Consider the following 22258-nt stretch of genomic DNA (forward strand, 5'->3'; position numbering starts at 1 on the left):
GACTATCAGTCCAGTTTAACGTTCGGTTCGAGTTGGAAAATACAACGCCATGCGTTATCGTTCTATAAACACCCGAAATTTCAAAGGTCCGACCCCGAAATGGAGAGGTTACGTGTACCAATGGGCTACGTAAAACCTTCTACGTCATGAAGGTATCTTAACATGGTACTCGTAACACGTTTAGAATGACATGAACGATGGCACGAGGAATCAGCGAGCCTACAAGGTCAAGTACAAAGTGAAATTTCGCAAACGACTTTAAAACCCAAGTAAATACCTTTGATTATAAGTATATACGTATATCTACATGCACACGTACACGTCCGTTTAGTGATTCGCAAACTCTCACGTTGTCACTCAAAGGACGTGAGTATTGTACTTTAATGGAGAAAATGTTTGTTCTAGAACGTCGTTTCCATGAAAACAATTAGCAGGGCCTCCACATATGGCCATGTGATAATATGCATGTAACAGTTTCACAACAACACTGTTCACAGATAACAACATGCCATTCCCATGGTGAAGTTCAGAATTAACCCTGAAACCAGGATTAAGAGCTTTCAATTTCAAATTTCATACACTTGTTAAATTTGATTTTGGCTGTTTTTGCATTTTAGATAGAAGATAAATGAAATGGATATAAATGGCTTTGGAAACATGGTTTAAGCCCCTTATCCTGATTTTGGTCTGGGTCCAAATTCTCGAAACATCCTAAGTCCTTATAGCAGGATTAGGTTAACCTTACTATTTTTGTTTTAGTATCATTTGCGTAGCATGTACATACTCGAGAGGTTTTCGACTTTAAAAGAAAATTATCTTTATGATAATCAAGATAAACTAATTTTTCTTTAGTAAAATCAAGATTCAGAAATACATTTACGTAAGCTTGATACGTCCTTTCGATAATTTGGGTCTTGGTCTCTCATACTCGTTTTCAGGATTAATATTCCCTGGACTGTAAACATTTTTAAATCTCAAACAGCGGTGATACAGTTGTTTTGTGTGTGTGTTTTTTCAAATGGTAACAAATATTACAAAACCAGCTGCACTCTCACAGATTTACCGTTTTTACAACTCTTTTTATTTTTTGTCTTGTAAAGAGCAAATTTGTGTGTAAATATCTGCAAACCAATGATAAAAGATTGCTGACAAAAATTCAGAGCGTTACAAAATTAATGTTTTATGGCTTAAACCGTTACTAACGGTTTAAGAAAAATGCATACAACATGATTTTTTAAACTTAAATATAAAAATCTGCGATATATTTCTTGTCAGCAGTCTTATATCACTGGTTTCCATGGATTTTCGCCAAAAACGGCTCGTTCCAAGACAAAAAATAAAACAAATGTCAAAACGTTCAATCTGTGAGAGTGCAGCTTTAATATTGAAACGAGGGACTGTTTTGGGTCGTTAAAACATCACAGATTAGTTCCATTTCTCATACTATAAGATATTTTGATTAGTACGCACTGGATTTAATTTGGATACACATTTTGTCAACTGTTTATCCAAAATAAGCTTAAATATGAGTATTTTTTGTGTGCGTCGAGAGGCAAATTATTTATTACGATTAAAGGGAAGTAACATATATAAGTACATACTCCCAGACGTTTGGAGTTCAGTCCCTTGTATGTATAGCCAAACCAGGAAGTGTGGGGTTGCCGGCCCAACTGAAGGTCCTGAAGCTTTGTAAAAGCCTAAAGGGGTTACGGGTGAGTCTCTAATTTTAAGTCCTCGTGTGTACCAAGTTTCATTTGTCTCTAATCATGTCCTTCTTTACCTGTAAAAACTTTGGTAAAATTCAAACAGTCCTTAAATGCTCCACTTGCTATGTCATTTGTATTAAAATGTTAATTCGTGTATTTACGGGTCATGTGGCTTATTGAACCTGAATTCAAAATATAATTACAAATATTCATGATTTTGTTGATACCTGATGGAGTCAACAATCTATGAAACTTAAATAGTAATAAATATAGATGAATGAACATTGTATTAACATTTTATATTTTTGTAGTTCAAGGTTAAAGAGCAGAACTTTCAAAACTTCCGGGTAAATTCAAGTTTTGTTTACGTAATGGAAATACCCATGTGAAATACCCATGTTAATCCACTTTGAATGATTACATACAATTCATGTCTTTCAATTATTTGGATTTATAACGTAAACAAGTGAGATAAAAAGAAGATAATTGCAGGTAAGTTACTTAATTCATTATGGTGAAATGTTGTGTGTGCTATAATAAACGGCTTATTGATCGAGTCATTTCATTTTGTAGCTCGTCTGTTTCTTGATGAAAAATGTCGAACTATTATCATAGCATTGGCGTCGTTGTCCACGTCGTCGAAATATTATCATAGCATTGGCGTCGTTGTCCACGTCGTCGAAATATTATCATAGCATTGGCGTCGTTGTCCACGTCGTCGAAATAAATATTATCATAGCATTGTCGTCGTTGTCCACGTCGTCGAAATAATATCATAGCATTGGCGTCGTTGTTCACATCGTCGAAATAAATATTATCATAGCATTGGCGTCGTTGTCCACGTCGTCGAAATAAATATTATCATAGCATTGGCGTCGTTGTCCACGTCGTCGAAATATTATCATAGCATTGGTGTCGTTGTCCACGTCGTCGAAATATTATCATAGCATTGGCGTCCTTGTCCACGTCGTCGAAATATTATCATAGCATTGGCGTCGTTGTCCACGTCGTCGAAATAAATATTATCATAGCATTGGCGTCGTTGTCCACGTCGTCGAAATAAATATTATCATAGCATTGGCGTCGTTGTCCATGTCGTCGAAATATTATCATAGCATTGGCGTCGTTGTCCACGTCGTCGAAATAAATATTATCATAGCATTGGAGTCGTTGTCCACGTCGTCGAAATAAATATTATCATAGCATTGGCGTCGTTGTCCACGTCGTCAAAATATTATCATAGCATTGCCGTCGTTGTCCACGTCGTCGAAATATTATCATAGCATTGGCGTCGTTGTCCACGTCGTCGAAATATTATCATAGCATTGGCGTCGTTGTCCACGTCGTCGAAATAAATATTATCATAGCATTGGCGTCGTTGTCCACGTCGTCAAAATATTATCATAGCATTGCCGTCGTTGTCCACGTCGTCGAAATATTATCATAGCATTGGCGTCGTTGTCCACGTCGTCGAAATATTATCATAGCATTGGTGTCGCTGTCCACGTCGTCGAACTATTATCATAGCATTGGCGTCGTTGCCCACGTCGTCGAAATATTATCATAGCATTGGCGTCGTTGTCCACGTCGTCGGCATCGTCGTCCTGCAAACAACTTGGCTATAACTCTTAAACCGTTCAAAATAATTCAAATGAAACTTGGTACACATGTTGGCTTGCCAGAGACAAGTTACGCACACGTCTTCCTGTCTGATATTATAACGTCTTTACACCACGTGGACATAGTTATGACGTCATGTCTGTTAAGTTGTAAAAATACAATTCTAACGATCAAACGTTATACTTGTTGAAGGCCGATAGGCTATTTTATTGGTTTGAAAGTAGTCTTTACCGTAACACTTTCATCATCAGTATGTTCAACCACTCTGGGTGGATATAGTTACTTCCTTGAATAAATCAGTTTTATGTCGCCTGCATAGCATGGAAAACTTATAGGGATTATGCTGTCCGACGGCGTCGTCCGCGACGTAATACTTGAATAACTTTCATATCACTTCTTATCCACTCTTAACCAAACTTGGCCACACTGTTTATTGGCATACTAACTCGACTGGGTTCGATCGACATTCAGTGCGAACACATTCATTCTCGTTACTTACAAGCCACATTGCTATGTTTATTGTTATTCATTCAGCACAGTTTGATCAATAGCCGACACCCAGATTGCATTATTAAGTCAGCCGTTATGGTCGATATACACCATTTATACCACCGTTTAAACAAAGCACGTGCCCACGGGCGGCTTCAGGATACGACGTAAGAGGGGGTGTTAAATAGGGGCGTTCCCTTTCGACTTGCGCCCCAGCCTTAGAAACGTAATTTATTTGGTCTAAAGTGTTGGCAGGGGGGAGGGTATTTTACAGGGTGCGTGGTTATGCCACACGCAAAATCCAGGATCCAGGTGGGTCGCATCCGGCGCCCAGCCCCCAATAAATCTTCCAAGTTCACGTTTATTTCAGTATATGAGAAAAAAATACAATACGCCCCCTACTAAGCTAAGCTACTCCCCCCACCCGCCAACACTTTAAACCAAACAAATAACGATTCGGAGGAAGGGGCAAGTCAAATATTACGCTCCTAAATTACGCCCCCCTCAAACGCCAAATCCTGGTCTCGCCTCTGCCTATACCTCCTTCCCAACCCCTTATAATAATGACATAAATGCATAAATGCTCCCAGGTTTATGAATAATACTGATAGAACTTAACACTTGAACTAAACCACAATACTTATATTCATTACAAAACAATAATATTAAGATCTATATTTTATGTGATTTAGTACTAGTCTCAGTTCCCCTAAGAGTTGAACCTTGCTATAGTTATGGGCTTTTTGAAGTTGATATGGGGGGTTGGGATCGAAAAAGGTGTGACATAACCACTTACTCTGCCACTGTGGATGGAGGGGGGCATGTCCAAAGTAATGCCCAAAAGTTACCCGCCTTGTAATGTCTCCCCCGGACCGCCACTGCATGGGCTGTTTTAGTATAGTTAATATTCAACATGGAGTCTTGACATAATTAGCGTATGGAATGGAAAACGACCAGTTGAAGTAATACGTAACATATATCCTTGTGCGAACCAGATACAATGGCATCAATACTTACGGCGCTTGTGGGAGCCGCCATCTTGGTTTCCACGATGACGTCACTGCACGCGGTTCCCGCCGGAATCGAGGTTTTGTTTACACAGGAAGTTCTACAGACTTGTGAGTATCAAAAGATAAAAATCCTTTTTTTCAATTTTAGTATTTTTTTTCACGACATTTCTGTTGACATGTGTTTAAATTGTGTTTGTAGATGATGTTGTTTTCTTATTATTAAGAGGGCGGTACCAAATTGATACTGTCTTTAAAGCGTCAGACTGTATTATCTAAACCTTCCTACCAGATTGAAAAACAAAAGCAAATATCGATAAACAAGGAATTTGGGGTTAATCCAACTTCCTGTATACCATTCGGAGCTCCTCGGCTTTTTGGTCACCGAAAACAACCTCGGATGTTTGCCTGTACATCCGTAGAAGTAGTTCGTAAACTTTTAAAAAATAGTATGAATTAATTAATTAATAATTAATATTCTAAAATGTTGTTTAGTGGTTTAATGGAATGCCAGTGAAATGTATACATGTAATTGTAAACCGTCCATTCACATTCGAGGTTGTTTTCGATGGAAAATGACCGAGGAGTTCCGAATAAATTAAAGTGTGTATCTTCAATAACATCATTAAATATATAAACTATTTCAGAAAATTTTAAGTTATAATATCGAAATACTAGTGAACTATTTAACTAAATAAACGTAAGTTATGGAAAGACTTAAAATGTTTTATGAATACCGGCTCGAAATAACCGAATGTAACTCTTTTTACGGTTTATATATACAATTTAGCGTGTTTATTTTTTCTATTTTGTTTATAAATGATATTTATATAACTAAGATTTATGAGAACTGTTTTTTATTGGGTTCGATGTCAACCAACCAGATTACTCTAAACATGTAATCATTTTGGCATGACATTAAAGTGACACTCTTATTCAAAATCAATACATACACATGTATTACAAACATAAATTGTAAGTGATTATCCTTAAACTACTTACTTAATAATTTGGGGGGTTTTTTTTAATTAATTACTTGTAACAAGATTGTGACCATGCATCTAATGAAAACTCAAAAAAGTATAAAAATGATTGGTGAGGGCTCAAATATTTACTGTGATCTACTATCGTCTCATAAGGTAGAAACACCACGTTTTCATCATTTTTCTTTCAAATTGAATTCGGTATCCTTCATAAGAACCATTGTTTTTTTACATTTATTCATCCTTTTAGGTATAGTATAACAATTGTGTTATTTGTGGTATGTTTTATTTGGGAGGAAGAGTGTATCTTTAAGGTAGTTTTGATAAACATAGGAACAAGGTAGTTAATGTATGGAATTTAAAACGAAATGAAGTTTCAGCATCGCATTCAGGAACGAAATAGATACAAGGTAGTCGAATTATCAACGAAAGTCAAAATTTTATCGTTTATAAGTACCATTAGTGTATGCACCTATTAATGGGCTGGTCGTTCAAAACTTTGTCAAAGTACCATTAGTGTGTATGCACCTATTAATGGGCTGGTCGTTCAGAACTTTGACAAAGTACCATTAGTGTAAGCACCTATTAATGGGCTGGTCGTTCAGAACTTTGTCAAAGTACCGTTAGTGTGTATGCACCTATTTATGGGCTGATTGTTCAGAACTTTGACAAAGTACCATTAGTGTGTATGCACCTATTAATGGGCTGGTCTTTCAGAACTTTGTCAAAGTACCATTAGTGTGTATGCACCTATTAATGGGCTGGTCGTTCAGAACTTTGACAAAGTGTCATTAGTATATGCACCTATTAATGGGCTGGTCGTTCAGAACTTTGACAAAGTACCATTAGTGTGTATGCATCTATAAATGGGCTGGTCGTTCAGAACTTTTACAAAGTACCATTTGTGTATGCATCTATTAATGGGCTGATTTTTCAGAACTTTGACAAAGTACCATTAGTGTATGCATCTATTAATGGGCTGATTGTTCAGAACTTTGTCAAAGTACCATTTGTGTATGCATCTATTAATGGGCTGATTGTTCAGAACTTTGACAAGGTACCATTTGTGTATGCATCTATTAATGGGCTGATTGTTCAGAACTTTGACAAAGTACCATTAGTGTGTATGCATCTATTAATGGGCTGATTGTTCAGAACTTTGTCAAAGTACCATTTGTGTATGCATCTATTAATGGGCTGATTGTTCAGAACTTTGACAAAGTACCATTTGTGTATGCATCTATTAATGGGCTGATTGTTCAGAACTTTGACAAAGTACCATTAGTGTGTATGCATCTATTAATGGGCTGATTGTTCAGAACTTTGACAAAGTACCATTTGTGTATGCATCTATTAATGGGCTGATTGTTCAGAACTTTGACAAAGTACCATTTGTGTATGCATCTATTAATGGGCTGATTGTTCAGAACTTTGACAAAGTACCATTTGTGTATGCATCTATTAATGGGCTGATTGTTCATTGTCAAATCGTTTCTGTTCAGGATGTACAATGGATTGTGATCTGCTGTATTCCTAACAATATTTGAGAGAACATGTTTATATTTCAATATGTGAGCTCATAATGAAAGAACTCAAGCTTCAAAGACAACAACGACGTCATTTTTGACGTTATCAACTTTAACAACGTCCTGAACAAGCGGCCCAATTGTGTATCAATGAAAATTTAGTTTTATTCCATGTTCGCCTGATGGTATTCCATAGAACGGTTTGTCGCTGACTATAATTACCAACTCTATTTTTATGAGGGGTGAAATTGAAAAGGTTCTATCTTCTTTATTTAATGTCACTTAGAACCTTTTCGCATTCACCCCTCGAATTGTGTATGTAATAAGGATGACACACATATTTAGATATATATTTAGAAACACGGCATGCATGATTTTGAACCATTCTATTCGTTCATGTGGTGAATTTAGACGAGTTTGAGAATAAGATTTGACTTGAATATTTTTGTGATATTGGGGCCAGGAGTTTCTCAAGGATTACATAAAAAGTTATTAACGTCATTTACTCGTAAGCGTTTATGAATAAAGCTCGAATATAATTGGTACTCATACAATCGAATACGCTCAACATCGAAGTAAATATTTTTAAAGTTGTGCAGAAAATAGTAGGCCTCGTTCGGGTTACTCCCTTACTTGGGGAGGTTCTATGGTTTTTTTTATAGAACTTTAAAATACACTCTATTATATACAAAGTAATAGCTTCCTCATTCTTATTTTATTCTTATTTTAGATACGCAGTTAGACCTGTACCACTTCATAAAATCGATGAAGAAAGTTCATATTCCGGACATGGTGAACAGCAGTGGTTCCTTCAACTGGCAAGTCACGGGGTAGGTGCTAAGAACAAAAATAAGAAAACATACAAAGTTGGAGAAAAAGGTTGAAGAAAATAATGAAAAACTTGCCTTGGTTTTCTTTCAAAACTGTTCAAAATCGATTAATAAAGAAAAGTTGTAGTATCATGATTTAGAAATGTTATACAAGTATCTAATGAAACCGGAATTGAATATATAGAAATACCCTTAAGCACTGATATGTACCATCCTATGGCAAGCGGTGAAGAGAATGGTTTAACACGACATCATTAGATCCGTTAACAAGAAGTTACAGTGCATGTTTCTTTTTTCCTCCCCAGAGTGCGCGTTGAGGACGTGGGTCACGTTAGTTCATCAATACAGCTCGGGGACGGTGTCTTGCACTTCAACGCCAATGTCACAAAACTTGTCATTTCCGCTAGTTGGGCGTTTCATTCTAAAGACCAGGCGGGCGTGTAAGTTGTCTGCGATTAGCATCATTCATTCTGTCATGGAAACCGATCATTCGAATAACGCCAAAGCTTCAAATTTGTAAAATGTTTTATTATGCGTTGGTATCATTCATTCTGTCTTGGAAACCGATATTTAAATAACGCCAATTGATACATCAAATTTGTAAAAAGTTTTATTATGCGTTCTTATGCTTTTACATTAATATTAAAATCGTTGATATCTTTCGTTCCAGAACGTTTCAAGGCAAGGGCAAATTGAACGTGACTAGCGCCAAAACGTCTTTCAACATCATAGCTAAGTTGTGTTAGTATAGAATTATGTAAACATGCGGTTTCTGGTAAATATACTGTTCCCGAATCGTAAGCGAACATGTTAGCGAACGCCTTGTCCCTTTTCGTTAGCGAACCTCTTGTCCCTCTTTGTTAGCGAACCTCTTGTCCCGGAATTGTAAGCGAAACTATTGTCCCTTTTTGTTAGCGAACCTCTTGTCCCGGAATTGTAAGTGAACCTCTTGTCCCTTTTTGTTAGCGAACCTCTTGTCCCGGAATTGTAAGCGAACCCCCTGTACCGGATTCGTTAACGAACCTCTTGTCCCTTTTCGTTAGCGAACCTCTTGTCCCTTTTTGTTAGCGAACCTCTTGTCCCTTTTCGTTAGCGAACACCTTGTCCATTTTCGTTAGCGAACCTCGAACCTCTTGTCCCTTTTTGTTAGCGAACCTCTTGTCCCTTTTCGTTGGCGAACCTCTTGTCCCTTTTTGTTAGCGAACCTCTTGTCCCGGAATTGTAAGCGAACCCATTGTACCGGAATTGTAAGCGAACCCATTGTCCCGAATTTTCAGCAAACCGCTTGTTCCAGATTCGTTAACAACGATCTTGTCCCGGATTCGTTAACGAACCTCTTGTCCCTTTTCGTTAGCGAACCTCTTGTCCCGGAATTGTAAGCGAACCCATTGTACCGGATTCGTTAACGAACCTCTTGTCCCCGATTCGTTAACTGTTAGGAACTCTTGTCATTGATTCGTTAACGAACCCTCTTGTCCCGAATTTTCAGCAAACCGCTGGTCCCAGATTCGTTAACAACGATTTATATGTCAATTTCTTGCATATGTGTTAGAAAGGAATGTTTAATTTGTCATTTCTATTCCAAAAGCGGTGACAGAAGCTGGCGGCATAGGTACAGACATCATAGATTGTGGCGCGGACATCACTCAACTGAAGATAAAGTTTTATGACAGCGATTTGATCAGTTTTATGGAGATGATTGCAAACAGCATCGTTGCGGACCTCAAGAAAGAAATAAAGAAATCGGTTTGTAACATAGACATAAGTAATTTTATATGCTTGTAGCCTTGATCAGATTCATTAACTAAACCATTTTCCCCGATTTGTAAGCGAACATCTTGCCTCAGTTCGTAAGCGAGCTTCTTTGTCCCCGATTTCTAAGCAAACCTCTTGCCTCCTGTTCGTAAGCGAACCACTTTGTCCCCGATTTGTAAGCGAACCTTTTGCCCGAACGCGTAAGCGAATCACTTCGTCCCCGGTTTCTAAGCGAACTTCTTGCCCCCCTGTTCGTAAGCGAGCCCCTTTGTCCCCGATTTGTATGCGAATCTCTTAGACCATTTCGTGAGCGAGCCCCTTTGTCCCCGATATGTAAGCGAACCTCTTGTCCCAGTTCGTAAGCGAGCCCCCTTGTCTCCGATTTGTAAGCGAACTTCTTACCTCAGTTCGTAAGCGAACCCCTTTGTCCCCGATTTGTATGCGAATCTCTTAGACCATTTCGTGAGCGAGCCCCTTTGTCCCCGATATGTAAGCGAACCTCTTGTCCCAGTTCGTAAGCGAGCCCCATTGTCTCCGATTTGTAAGCAAACTTCTTACCTCAGTTCGTAAGCGAACCCCTTTGTCCCCGATTTGTAAGCAAACCTCTTGTCCCCCCTGTTCGTGAACGAACCTCTTTGTCCCTGATTTGCTAGCGAACCTCTTGCCCCCCTATCGTAAGCGAGCCCCTTTGTCCCCGATTTGCTAGCGAACCACTTGCCCCCCTCTCGTAAGCGAGCCTCTTTGTCCCCGATTTGCTAGCGAACCACTCCCCCCCCCCCTCTCGTAAGCGAACCCCTTTGTCCCTGATTTCCTAGCGAATCTCCTTTCCCAGTTCACTGACGACCTCTTGTCCCCATTTACATCAGCGAACCCCTTGTCTTCTTTACACTTATCTTATGTTTATATTTCTTTATTAAACCATTAAACCCGCATTAGCCAGGCAGAAATATTAATTAGGGCCAATGATTTATTGAAGAAGTTATTCGGTTGTGAATGGGACATTCCACCAGCTCATTACACATGCGAATGAATATATACCAATATTTTCCATAATGAGTTCAAACGAACGCTTTATTTAAATGAACTGCTGTACTTAAAGCTAGACTCTCACATACTGACAGCTTATTTTGGCATCAGTGCCTTAAATTCAGTCATATAACTACCAAAAACTCTGTTTTCTTAAGGACTTAGCTTTTAGCCATAACACGTCAATTTTCGAACGTAATTTTAAAAAACTGCGTTCTAATCTTTTGTCAGCAGTTTTATATCACTGGTTTCTAGAGATTAACGCAAAAGTTGGCTCATTCTAAGATTAAAAATAAGATACATTGTTTGCCAAAACGGTCAATCTGTGAGAGTTCAGCTTGAAGGAAATGTCGATAGATTGTTCATAGCTGTGGTATCAAATTTCAGTTTTGCAAAGCTGTGGCTAAATTTCAAACCAAAGTTGAACAAGAGATAAACAGGCTGCAAGGTAGGACCACGGCAACTTCAAAGAAATATTTTTTCTTCTCCCAATTTCTCCTATACATATACCCCAAATGCCTTTTTACAGGATTAAGTTAAAGACTGAACTCCGAATGATGAACTAGCGAAAAAAAAAATTGTCGAAAACTGACATAAACTTGGTATCGATGTGTACAATGCATTGAAACTTACTAACTGAAGTACCACATAGTTTACAATTAATTTATTTTTCGCAGTTTTTTCGTATTTTTCCACTAAAAAAGATTACTAGGTATGTCTACCTAGTAGAATTTATTTCTTATGCGTGATTGGCTAGTCGATGTTATCACGTGATATGACCAAGTTTATTATTCATATATTCCAATTGTTAAGCCTTCGTAGCACAGTGGATACACTGGAGTGCAATTTTGGCGGCACTGGTTCGAACCCGGTCTCCGATTTAGCTAGTTCCTTATAACAGAATTACGATTTTGAATAACCTTTGCTGTTATGGGGTAAAGAGTTGAGTCTGAGATCGAGATGTGACTTAAGTTTGTTCGTTTTATTTGGGCCTGATATAATGTTGGCGTCATTTAATAAGGCATTGCATATTGATCACATGCTTATGTAGACTAAATGTCCGAACAAACATTATTAAAGATGCACTTTTACCACTCCTTTATAAGATTTACCACAATTAATAATATTGTTTTAATATTCCAAAAGGGATGAATAAATGTCAAAAACAATGGTTCTTATGAAGGATACCGAGTTTAATTTGAAAGAAATCAGCCTAAAATACGGTATTTCAACCTAATGAGACTATAGTAGACCACATTAAATCTTTTAGCATTCACCCATCATTTAATATTTTTTGCGCTTTCTGCTATTAAAAACACAGCTACAATCTTGTTATCAGAAATTAATATTTTCTAAAAATGCATTATTAAGTAAGTAGTTAAAGGTTTATCAGTCAAAATTGGTGTATGTTATACATGCGTATGCATTTATTTTGAATAAGAGTGTCCCTTTAAATAAAGTATTGCAGTAAAATAGATAAAAAAAGCTGTGTGAAGTTAGCTAAACATACGACATTGGACATTGGACATTCAAGATCGAATGTTGTGCTGGCACGACATTGGACATTTGACATCAAAATCGACATTCATTTTTGAATGTCCAATGTCCAATGTCATACCAGCACGACTTTCACTTTTGAATGTCTAATGACCAATGTCGTGCCAGCACAACATTTGATTTTGAATGTCCAATGTCCAATGTCTTGCCAGCACGACTTTCACTTTTGAATGTCTAATGACCAATGTCGTGCCAGCACAACATTCGATTTTGAATGTCCAATGTCCAATGTCGTGCCAGCACAACATTCGATTTTGAATGTCCAATGTCCAATGTCGTGCCGGCACAACATTCGATTTTGAATGTCCAATGTCCAATGTCGTATGTTTAGCTAACTTCACACAGCTAAAAAAAGAACATATTTTAACTGAAACCAGACGTGTAATTGCCATTCTGGCCACCATTCAATCGTTCAATTATTAGTTTTGTTTTGATTTTTTTTGGTATAAAATTATGTTCCTTTTGACCCATAATACCATTTGGAGTGATACTAAAATAACAGATTTATATATCGGCTACCTCATTTCTTTAAACTGATTGTTACACCAATACACAGTTGCTTGTAATGCCTGTTATGTATCATCTGACGTCGTTTTCAGAGAAAACGTCAAATATCACGTTTTACAATCAGACGTTTGCAATTGACTCGTCAGTCGTAGCAGTGAACGTAACGACCAAAGCCATTTATGTTTACTTAAAGGTAGGTAAAAAAGAACAGTTATTTAATAATTCTTGTGGTTAATGATAAAATCTTCCAAGCTCAAAACTCTAACCAATTTTAGATTATAACCTACATTTCTACCAAATGAAATAGTCTATAAGCAAACGAGGCTTAATCGTTTATAAAGACATTGTTTGTTTTCCCAACCTTTGAAAACAGGTTACAATTTAAAGCATTTAAAATCTCAATGTCTAAGACTGGCTCGCTCGCTCAGCCCTTCTAAATCATTAAGATTTTACATATCTCTGTTTTAACTATAACGTGCCTGTCGAATAAGTTAGAACATCGTGGTATATTGCAGGTAGGAACTATGAATTTTCAATTAGCGTCACGGTATATTTCATTCTTATATTCGCATCTCTTCATCAGAGTATTTACTTAACACTCTTAACACAACAACGATGGCCTCAAACAACGAATCTGATATATCAATTTGAATTAATTAAACAAAGGGTTCTATTATTAAACAAAAATGGTACTCTGCCGTGGTAAACCAGCGGTTGACTACCGTTCGAAGCTGGTTTGAATATTTGACCAAGATCGTTCCTGGTTTAATTGTTGACCGATAAAGGATTTGTCGGCGCTGGAATAGTAAAGCTAAGCAAAACGGTGACAGAAAAAACGAAATCAATTTAATAACTTGCACTTTTTTTCGGATACCGAACTCGTTTCACGTGGAGACGTTTTGACTGAATTATGTCCATGACGGCTTAGGCTGACCTTGACCTATGATTATTGGTCAGCCTGATCAATTTCGAAATTGAGTCATAGGTCTAGCATTCTTCTCGATGTGTTTAGCCTTAAACTATAATATGTTTAATTTTTCTAGGAAAATCCCTCGCGAAAAAAATTCTTCAACATTTAAACAACCACAGAGCTAAAAAGATCGTATTCGATACTTATTTCGATACTCCATTATTTTTCTTCGACTTTCTGCTCTACAATGGACAATAAGATTTTTAGGTTCACTTTACAATCTTTACAGCTGCCAATGGGATTTCTAGTTTCATTTTACCAAGAACAATGGAAATTTAAATCATATTCAGCTCATTTCTGTTCATTTCACATGAAGCCTCGACCTATGGCCTTAAAATGTAATTATTGCGTCCAGTCTTGACAAGATGCAAAACATAATATGATATATACTCGTATTTCATTAACAGGCAGGTTTTACAATGAATGGCCGGAAGTTTCCTATCAACGACCAGCATTTCCCCACGGCAACCACCGCTTCCGGTTTCGAGATATCGTTTGCTAAGGCGGTATTTGGAAATGTTGTTCAGGCGGCTAACGACAGCGGCCTTCTGCATTATAAGCTTGGCTTCAAGGAGGTAAAACTGATATATTGCGATATAAAATCTAAAAAAAAATATCTGTTATATTGCAGTCCTCTTTTTCATGATCAATTTTAACGCGAAGCAAGTCATTTGCGATAAAATTTATAATAAAAAAAATGACTAGGATTTGGAATTTCTTTTATTGTGATAAAACATACTATTTCCTTACATTACAAACGTTTGGTAACAGAAAGAAAAGTACACATAGCTTTTGTATAGCCAATCCCATCTTTAAAGGGACTCGTTCACCGATTTTATGTTGGGAATATTTTTTATTTTAAATTGATTATTCTTCTTACTTTCATCGACAAAAAGCGAACAGCTACAGCCAGATACTCATTTAAACATAATTTTTCATGCCTTAAACGATTCAATTTTGAATAGCTTTAATAACGTTTACCGGCAAAATAGAGCATTTTTCGTAACAGTTTCCAATGATTATTCTAAAAAAGAGCTATTTTGATGTTTTATTATTGCTGCAAGCATGTTGTTCATATATCACACGAAATAAAAAAAACAGCGATGTCTGATCCTTTAAATCGTGAACTAGTCCCTTTAAGCTGCGTTTAGTTGTAGTATCAAAAATCAGTACAACCTACAAACTTTCGTCATGTTTAAAATCTTAACATGGCGGCTGCTTACATATTATCTATATGATTTGTTCACAGATTATGGCCAATCAAAAGTTTTCGCTCAACCTCTCCTGTTCCGGAATTTTCTGCGCAGGAAACGTTTTCTATAAGGTAGGAATATCTACATTAAAATATATGATTTGTATGATACTTATTTGCATTAATTGTAAGACAAAACTGATGAGTATGGATAAACCATATAATGAATAACTTGCTTGTAGATTAAGAAATAGTTACGACACCCACAACCCGAGGTTTTCTTTTAGATTACACACGAGATATTAAGCGCGAGTCAATCGTAACCAATCGGCCATCTCCGGCAAGCTTCGTGATTCTGTTGGATACTGGCCGAGGTGTTCCGATTGATCGCGAGTGTAAAAAATCAATAACGAGGGGTTGCGCTTAATGTCAATGACAACTTTCATTACATGGCTTGTTGTATAAGTGAAGAGGGTTGTATTTTATCCACACGGTTGTTATAGAACGTGTATGCTTATTCTACTTGTTAACGTTCTAGTGTGGAAGTCAATGCGTAGACACAAAGTAGACAAAGCATGGTAAAAAGACTCATGTGGTAATCAATTCTTTAAATAACATTCTATATTGCTACAGGCGGCCGAGCGATGGCCGGGGCGAGTCATCGGTATCCGAGTGTCGGCAACCAATCTGGCTCTGTCCGTCGGGGACAACTTCATGTATTTGTACGTGGACGGTCGGGTTTATTTCACCGCTGAGAGCGCTGACAAATCGGATCCGTGGTTCTCAGCCGCGGTTGTAAGTATTTATCCAAATATATAAAGTCGTATGCAGGAACAAACATTCATTTAAACTAATAACATTCAAATTGTTATTGGAATAAGTTACCTATTTGTTTGGTTATTTTCTGTTTCGTTGTATAAAAGCGTTATCGTTTCCAAAACACAAATAGAAATAGGCTTGTCCTTTAATTTATAAACGTGAATTGTCATTCAGGTCTACAAGTCCATTCTGTGTCAATTTCAGAATATTGTCATACCACTTCAATTACGACTTGAAAACGAACAGATGCACGGCAAGGTCAGCGCAGTTGGGTAAGCGGAGTTCTTTTGTTCAAGAGCATTACTTTAAAATTTCCCCGTTTTGTGTCAGCAGGATTGGGTAGGTGGCGTTCATCTGTTCAAGAGCATTACTTTAAAACTTCCCCGTTTTTTGTCAGCAGGATTGAGTAGGTGGCGTTTATTTGTTCAAGAGCATTACTTTAAAATTTCCCCGTTTTGTGTCTGCAGGATTGGGTAGGTGGCGTTTATTTGTTCAAGAGCATCACTTTAAAATTGCCCCGTTTTGTGTCAGCAGGATTGGGTAGGTGGCGTTCATTTGTTCAGGAGAATTACTTTAAAATTTCCCCGTTTTGGGTCAGCAGGATTGAGTAGGTGGCGTTTATTTGTTCAAGAGCATTACTATAAAATTTCCCCGTTTTGTGTCAGCAGGATTGGGTAGGTGCATGGCGTTCATTTGTTCAAGAGCATTACTTTAAAATTGCCTCGTTTTGTGTCAGCAGGATTGGGTAGGTGGCGTTCATTTGTTCAAGAGCATTACTTTAAAACTTCCCCGTTTTAAAATTGTCCCGCTTTAAGTCAGCAGGATTGGGTAGGCCGCGTTAATTTGTTCAAAAGCATTACTTTAAAACTTCCCCGTTCTAAAATTTCCCCGTTTTGTGTCAGCAGGATTGGGAAGGTGGCGTTCATTTGTTCAAGAGCATTACTTTAAAATTGCCCCGTTTTGTGTCAGCAGGATTGGGTAGGCGGCGTTCATTTGTTCAAGAGCATTACTTTAAAATTGCCCCGTTTTGTGTCAGCAGGATTGGGAAGGTGGCGTTCATTTGTTCAAGAGCATTACTTTAAAATTGCCTCGTTTTGTGTCAGCAGGATTGGGTAGGTGGCGTTCATTTGTTCAAGAGCATTACTTTAAAATTTCCCCGTTTTGTGTCAGCAGGATTGGGTAGGCGGCGTTCATTTGTTCAAGAGCATTACTTTAAAACTTCCCCGTTTTGTGTCGGCTGGATTTGGTTAGCGGCGTGCCTTTGTTCAAGAGCATAATATTTAAAATTGTTCCGCTTTGTGTCAGCAGGATTGGGTTATTTTGCTTCCTATGTTCAAAAACATTACATTTAAACATTCCTGCTTGTGTCAGCAGAATTGGGTAAGCAGGGTTCTTTTTTTCAAGAGCATTCGTTCAATGTAGCTCTGTTTTGTTTAAGTTTTGATTTTTGATCTCATATTAAGAAAATAATGTGAAGCGAAAGGCGGTCTACGGGGGGCTGCCTGTTAAGCTACGAGATTTATTTAATCAAAAGATTGTTGCGCATTAAAATGTCTCCGTTTGCTTTAAAGCTGCACTCTCACATAATGCTGCTGACAAAAAATAAGATCGCAGATTTTTATATTCAAGTTAAAAAATTGATGTTTTATGCATTTTTCTCAAACCGTTAGTAACGGTTTAAGCCATAAAACATTACATTTTGAACGGAAATATAAAATCTTCGCTCTGATTTTTTGTCAGCAGTCTTTTATCACTGGTTAACAGATAATTACGCAAAAATGGCTCATTCCAAGACAAAAAATAAAAAAGTTGTAAAAACGGTAAATCTGTGAGAGTGCAGCTCTAAACCATTGTATTTGTATACAATTACAGAGGAAATGTAACGGTCGACCAATCGGATTACTGGGAAACATTGGTAAGGGTGTTTCATTTTATCTTTGTATATTTATGAGATAAAAGTATAACTTGGGTTGTAGGGTCGGTCGGGTTAGTGAAAATATTTTTTACGCCTTATGGCAAGAAAAACAAACATAACTTAACGCACCTAAATTAATGAACATTTCGATGAAAAATAAACAACTTTATTACCTAGTGAAAACTCCATTTAACCGTTGAAATCAGTCAATGGCATAAAAATTATGAATAAAGTCAGATGTCCATCTTATTTACTTTTGTACGTGTGTTGTTTCAGAGCGAGACTCTGCCGAACATTTTAAAATACTACGGACCTTTGATGCAAGAAAAACTTCAGGACAAACTTAATGGTAAACATATGCTGAATACAAAGTACAGAAAAACTGGCCCAATTTCCTCGAAAAAAATCTTAAGCGTAACGAGTAAAAGTAACAATTTCATTTCACTTAATAACTTACATTAGCTTGATATTATAAACCAAATTATAGTTTAACATGATGATATTTAAAAAAAAATGGTTAATTAAGGTTTATCAAGGTCCTTTAAAGTGAGTCCTTTGACCATTTATACCAAAAAGAAAACTGTGAGCTTAGCTTGATCCTGTTGTTAGCGGCTAAAGATTGTTTGAGAAATTAGGACCTGTTTTGCTTGACCTTGATAAAGACTGCTATAGCGTTTCGCATTGCGTTGTGAAAATTAATCATACGTCGTTACGAAGTAGGATGTTGGCTTTTAAAGTAACTCGCTCATGTTTTTGAACCAAAAATAAGTTTTCCCGGTAATTAATCTGAACACACTTCTTTTATATTTATTTTACTCTATGATACCGAGCTTTCGGAAAAAATACAATTATAGTAAAAAGAAAGTTGTTTGGTGTTTGTCGGGTGTGAACCCACACCGGTAAAGTGAAGACAAACCTACGAACCGACGCCTACACCACTAGGCTAGCAGAACTAAATAAAAAATGATGGATGTTTTTATCTTGAAACAATACATTGATAACATCACATGATAATGTCAATCAATGAATCACACAACAATAAAGCCTTTATTAAGTGACCATTAGCGTTATTAACACTAATGAAAATTGTGGTCTTTAAAGACGTTATTTAAGCAAATATCAACATTTGCCTAAGAGTTCCAGTTCCTTTTGATACCTTAGTTTAAACACTTCTAAGGATTTGCCACACTTGATTTCTTCATACAAAAAACTTGTGCATTTTACAAAAACATGAGCGAGTCCCATTAATAAGGCATGCTTTGTCCCTGCATGTGTTTAGGTCAAACTTATTTGGTTTACAACGATTGTGATATGAAATGTATTAATCAGTACCCGGACGAAACCCACTTGTCCGGCTTGGTGACCACAAACAAAACTCTCATGCGCCAAGGCCGGGGATCGAACCTGAAGTGAACGCCCTGGTAGGAAGCGCGTGCGTTTACGTCAACAGTCTATGTATTAATGTTAACTGAATAATTGAATTAACTTTTTATTCAAATAACATATTTCTAAAAATGCATTATAATAAGAAGTTTTTGTTTCGGTTATTTCTGGAACGTTTGTTTTTATTTCTTTTCAGAACATGAACTATCATTCCGCTTGCCCCTGTCAAAACATGCCCGAATTAAAGCCAGCAAAATATCCATAAGCTCGGTAAGATGCAATGAAGGATGCTTATTACTCGTTTGAAAACACATGTGCAAGTCAGATTATTTCGATGCTGAAAACAAATCGCTGAAATGAAAGAGACGTATCATTGCCAAAATAGTTAAAGCCACAAAGAGTTGAGGTTTCGATTGACGGATTAACAGCACCTATTATCAGAAAAAAACGCAAAAAGCTCCTTTCTTTATGTCACGATATCTCCCGCCACCGTTTAAAGCTGCACTCTCACTGATTTACCATTTTAACAACTTCTTTATTTTTTGTCTTGGAAAGAGCATTTTTTTGCGTAAATATCTGCTAATCAATGATATAACATTGCTGACAAAAAATCAGATCGTAGATTTTCATTTTTCCGTTCGAAAATGAATGTTTTATGGTATAAACCGTTACTAACGGTTTAAGAAAAATGCAGAAAACTTAATATTTTTTAACTTAAATTTAAAAAGTTGCGATCTGACTTTTTGTTAGCAGTCTTGGTTTCTATGGATTCTCGCAAAAATTAGCTCGTTCCAAGACAAAAAATAAAAATGTTGTCAAAACGTTCAATATGTGAGAGTGCAGCTTTAGAACAACATTAAAACATCGTATGGTATATAATCGTTTTATATTGCTAGCTCATTTTTTCGGCAAAAAAATGATGTAATGTAAGTTTGCTGCCTGACCCATTTTGTTAAAGTTCTCATTGGTATAATTGTTATCTAATTCAAACATTCACTAACACGTTCAATACAGATGGGAGTCAGTGTGTCTGCAGACATCTGTGCCACAGCGGAAAAGGGCTGCAACGCATCCGCCGATACTGGATATGTCGGCAACGCGACCGTCGGGCTGCTAAACTTCATGGACACACTTCCGGTACCGACGACAACTGCGCCCACAACGAAATCCGTCAATGTCGGCGTGCAGTCGTCGGCATCCATCAGCCTTATTGTTGTCATTGTTTTTGCGCAATTGTGTTTGGGATTCGTCGCTCGCCTTGAAAAATGTTATAAGCCGGGAACAGTTTGATAGAAATTCTAAGCATATATCTTATAAGATCAACATTTCATTGAAGCCAATAGCAACGTTATTAGTGAACCACATTATTAGTTTGGGGCTTACTTATTAACTACACATCTTTATTATGTTTTCCAAGATTTAATACCGAAATGCTTAGTGCTATTTATAAAACAGAATAAAATAGAATATCCAAATATTGAATCTTGTTAATTTTGGTTGAATAGCTTCATGGTATATTTACGAATACAGGTTTTTGTATAGTTGCTTCCAGCATTGGCTTCAATTGAAAAAAAAAAAACACTAAATGTAAGATATTAAAACGCCGATATGTTACAACGTACAGATATACGATGTTGCACAATTAAGTTTATATATAATATATTACATATACGTTTATAAAGTGCTATGAGCTGCACTTTCTTTTGATTTGCTATTTTGTGACATATTTGAATGTTTTATTTGCAACTAATTTTATTTGTCCACAGATGGTTGAAAAAAATAATTTCCGAAATAAATAACAAGACATGTTCTGCTATTTCAAATTTCGTTGTTTAGGCATTTATGTTGAGAAAAGACTAGCTCATCCTTTTTTTATCTGAATACGTCTACACTAATGATCTAAATGTTTGCGTCCATTATAAATCATATACATTCTACCAGGTGACTTTCGTATTTGTATAAATGTTCTGCATGTTATTATGCTATATCCATTTACAAGGGTATCTTTTATAATACATGACATCAATTATGCATTGTTATTTGTTTTAGGGCTGGGGGATTTGCTTTACAATAAATCTATTTTTTGTTATTCTATCCCTCTCTCTCTATATATTATATTTTTGATGATATTTTATATTTGTATGTGGATAATACTTTGTGTTGTATTTACATCATTAAAAGTCTTAAAGGCAAAGTTCTGCGAGATTGGGTTCACTGTTAGATGCACACGTTGCATGATTGTAATACATATAGCCCGGAATTAACATAACAGGGTTTTCCCATGCCGGTACAAATAAAAGGTGAATTTCGAGCTATTGACATTCATGTAACAGTCCAATGACTCTATTGTTTCCTAAGTAACATGTGTATATTACAACGGTTTAATTTTGTTTGTACCGGAGGATTAGGTCGGGAAAACCAGAATAGCTATAATTCCGGGCTACAACTATTGCAACACAATTCCAAAGTCATTTGAAGGGAATGAACGTTTTCCGGCTTTAGTGTCATATGACCTGTAAAAGTTTTATTGACATTCAACCTTAGAGTACATGAAATCATGATTTCTCTAGAGGACCTATCTTGACGCATGAAAACTTGCGACTTCTCCGAAGAGGGTTAAAGGGAGGGATCTAGAAAAAAATGAAAGTTTGGTTTCCTCTAGTGGGCTTTCAACTTTCACTTTCAACAAATGGAAGCTTTGTGTCCTCCAAAGCAGCCAAACTAGTCGCAAAAAGCTTGGTTTCCTCTAATGAGGACAACCGTAAACAAATGGAAGCTTTGTGTCCTCCAAACAGCCAATCTAGTCGCATGGAAGCTTAGTTTCCCCCAATGAGGACAACCGTAAACAAATGGAAGCTTTGTGTCCTCCAAAGCAGCCAAACTAGTCGCAAAAAGCTTGGTTTCCTCTAATGAGGACAACCGTAAACAAATGGAAGCTTCGTGTCTTCCAAACAGCCAATCTAGTCGCATGGA

General features: G+C 36.9%; 1 protein-coding gene across 3 annotated transcripts; it reads left to right on the top strand.

Annotated features, from left to right (window-relative positions):
• The first annotated feature begins 1652 nt into the window (after nt 1-1652).
• LOC128243429 (uncharacterized) lies at nt 1653-21488 on the top strand. Of its 3 annotated transcripts, XM_052961214.1 has the most exons (17): nt 1673-1712; nt 2018-2053; nt 4811-4933; nt 8062-8161; nt 8467-8601; nt 8832-8902; nt 9750-9907; nt 11330-11390; nt 13099-13199; nt 14384-14551; nt 15226-15300; nt 15802-15963; nt 16192-16259; nt 17860-17902; nt 18179-18251; nt 19482-19555; nt 20300-21488. In XM_052961214.1, exons 3-17 carry the CDS (start codon nt 4816-4818, stop codon nt 20573-20575), a joined length of 1683 nt encoding a protein of 560 aa, XP_052817174.1. In that variant the 5' UTR covers nt 1673-1712; nt 2018-2053; nt 4811-4815; the 3' UTR covers nt 20576-21488. The 3 variants fall into 3 exon arrangements, with proteins under 3 accessions (XP_052817175.1, XP_052817174.1, XP_052817173.1); XM_052961215.1 differs by lacking the exon at nt 2018-2053 and having other exon boundaries at nt 1653-1712; XM_052961213.1 differs by lacking the exons at nt 1673-1712; nt 2018-2053 and adding an exon at nt 2060-2198.
• The last annotated feature ends 770 nt before the right edge of the window (nt 21489-22258 follow it).

Source organism: Mya arenaria, chromosome 8 (assembly GCF_026914265.1).
Source record: "Mya arenaria isolate MELC-2E11 chromosome 8, ASM2691426v1".
Classification (NCBI taxonomy): Eukaryota; Metazoa; Mollusca; class Bivalvia; order Myida; family Myidae; genus Mya; species Mya arenaria.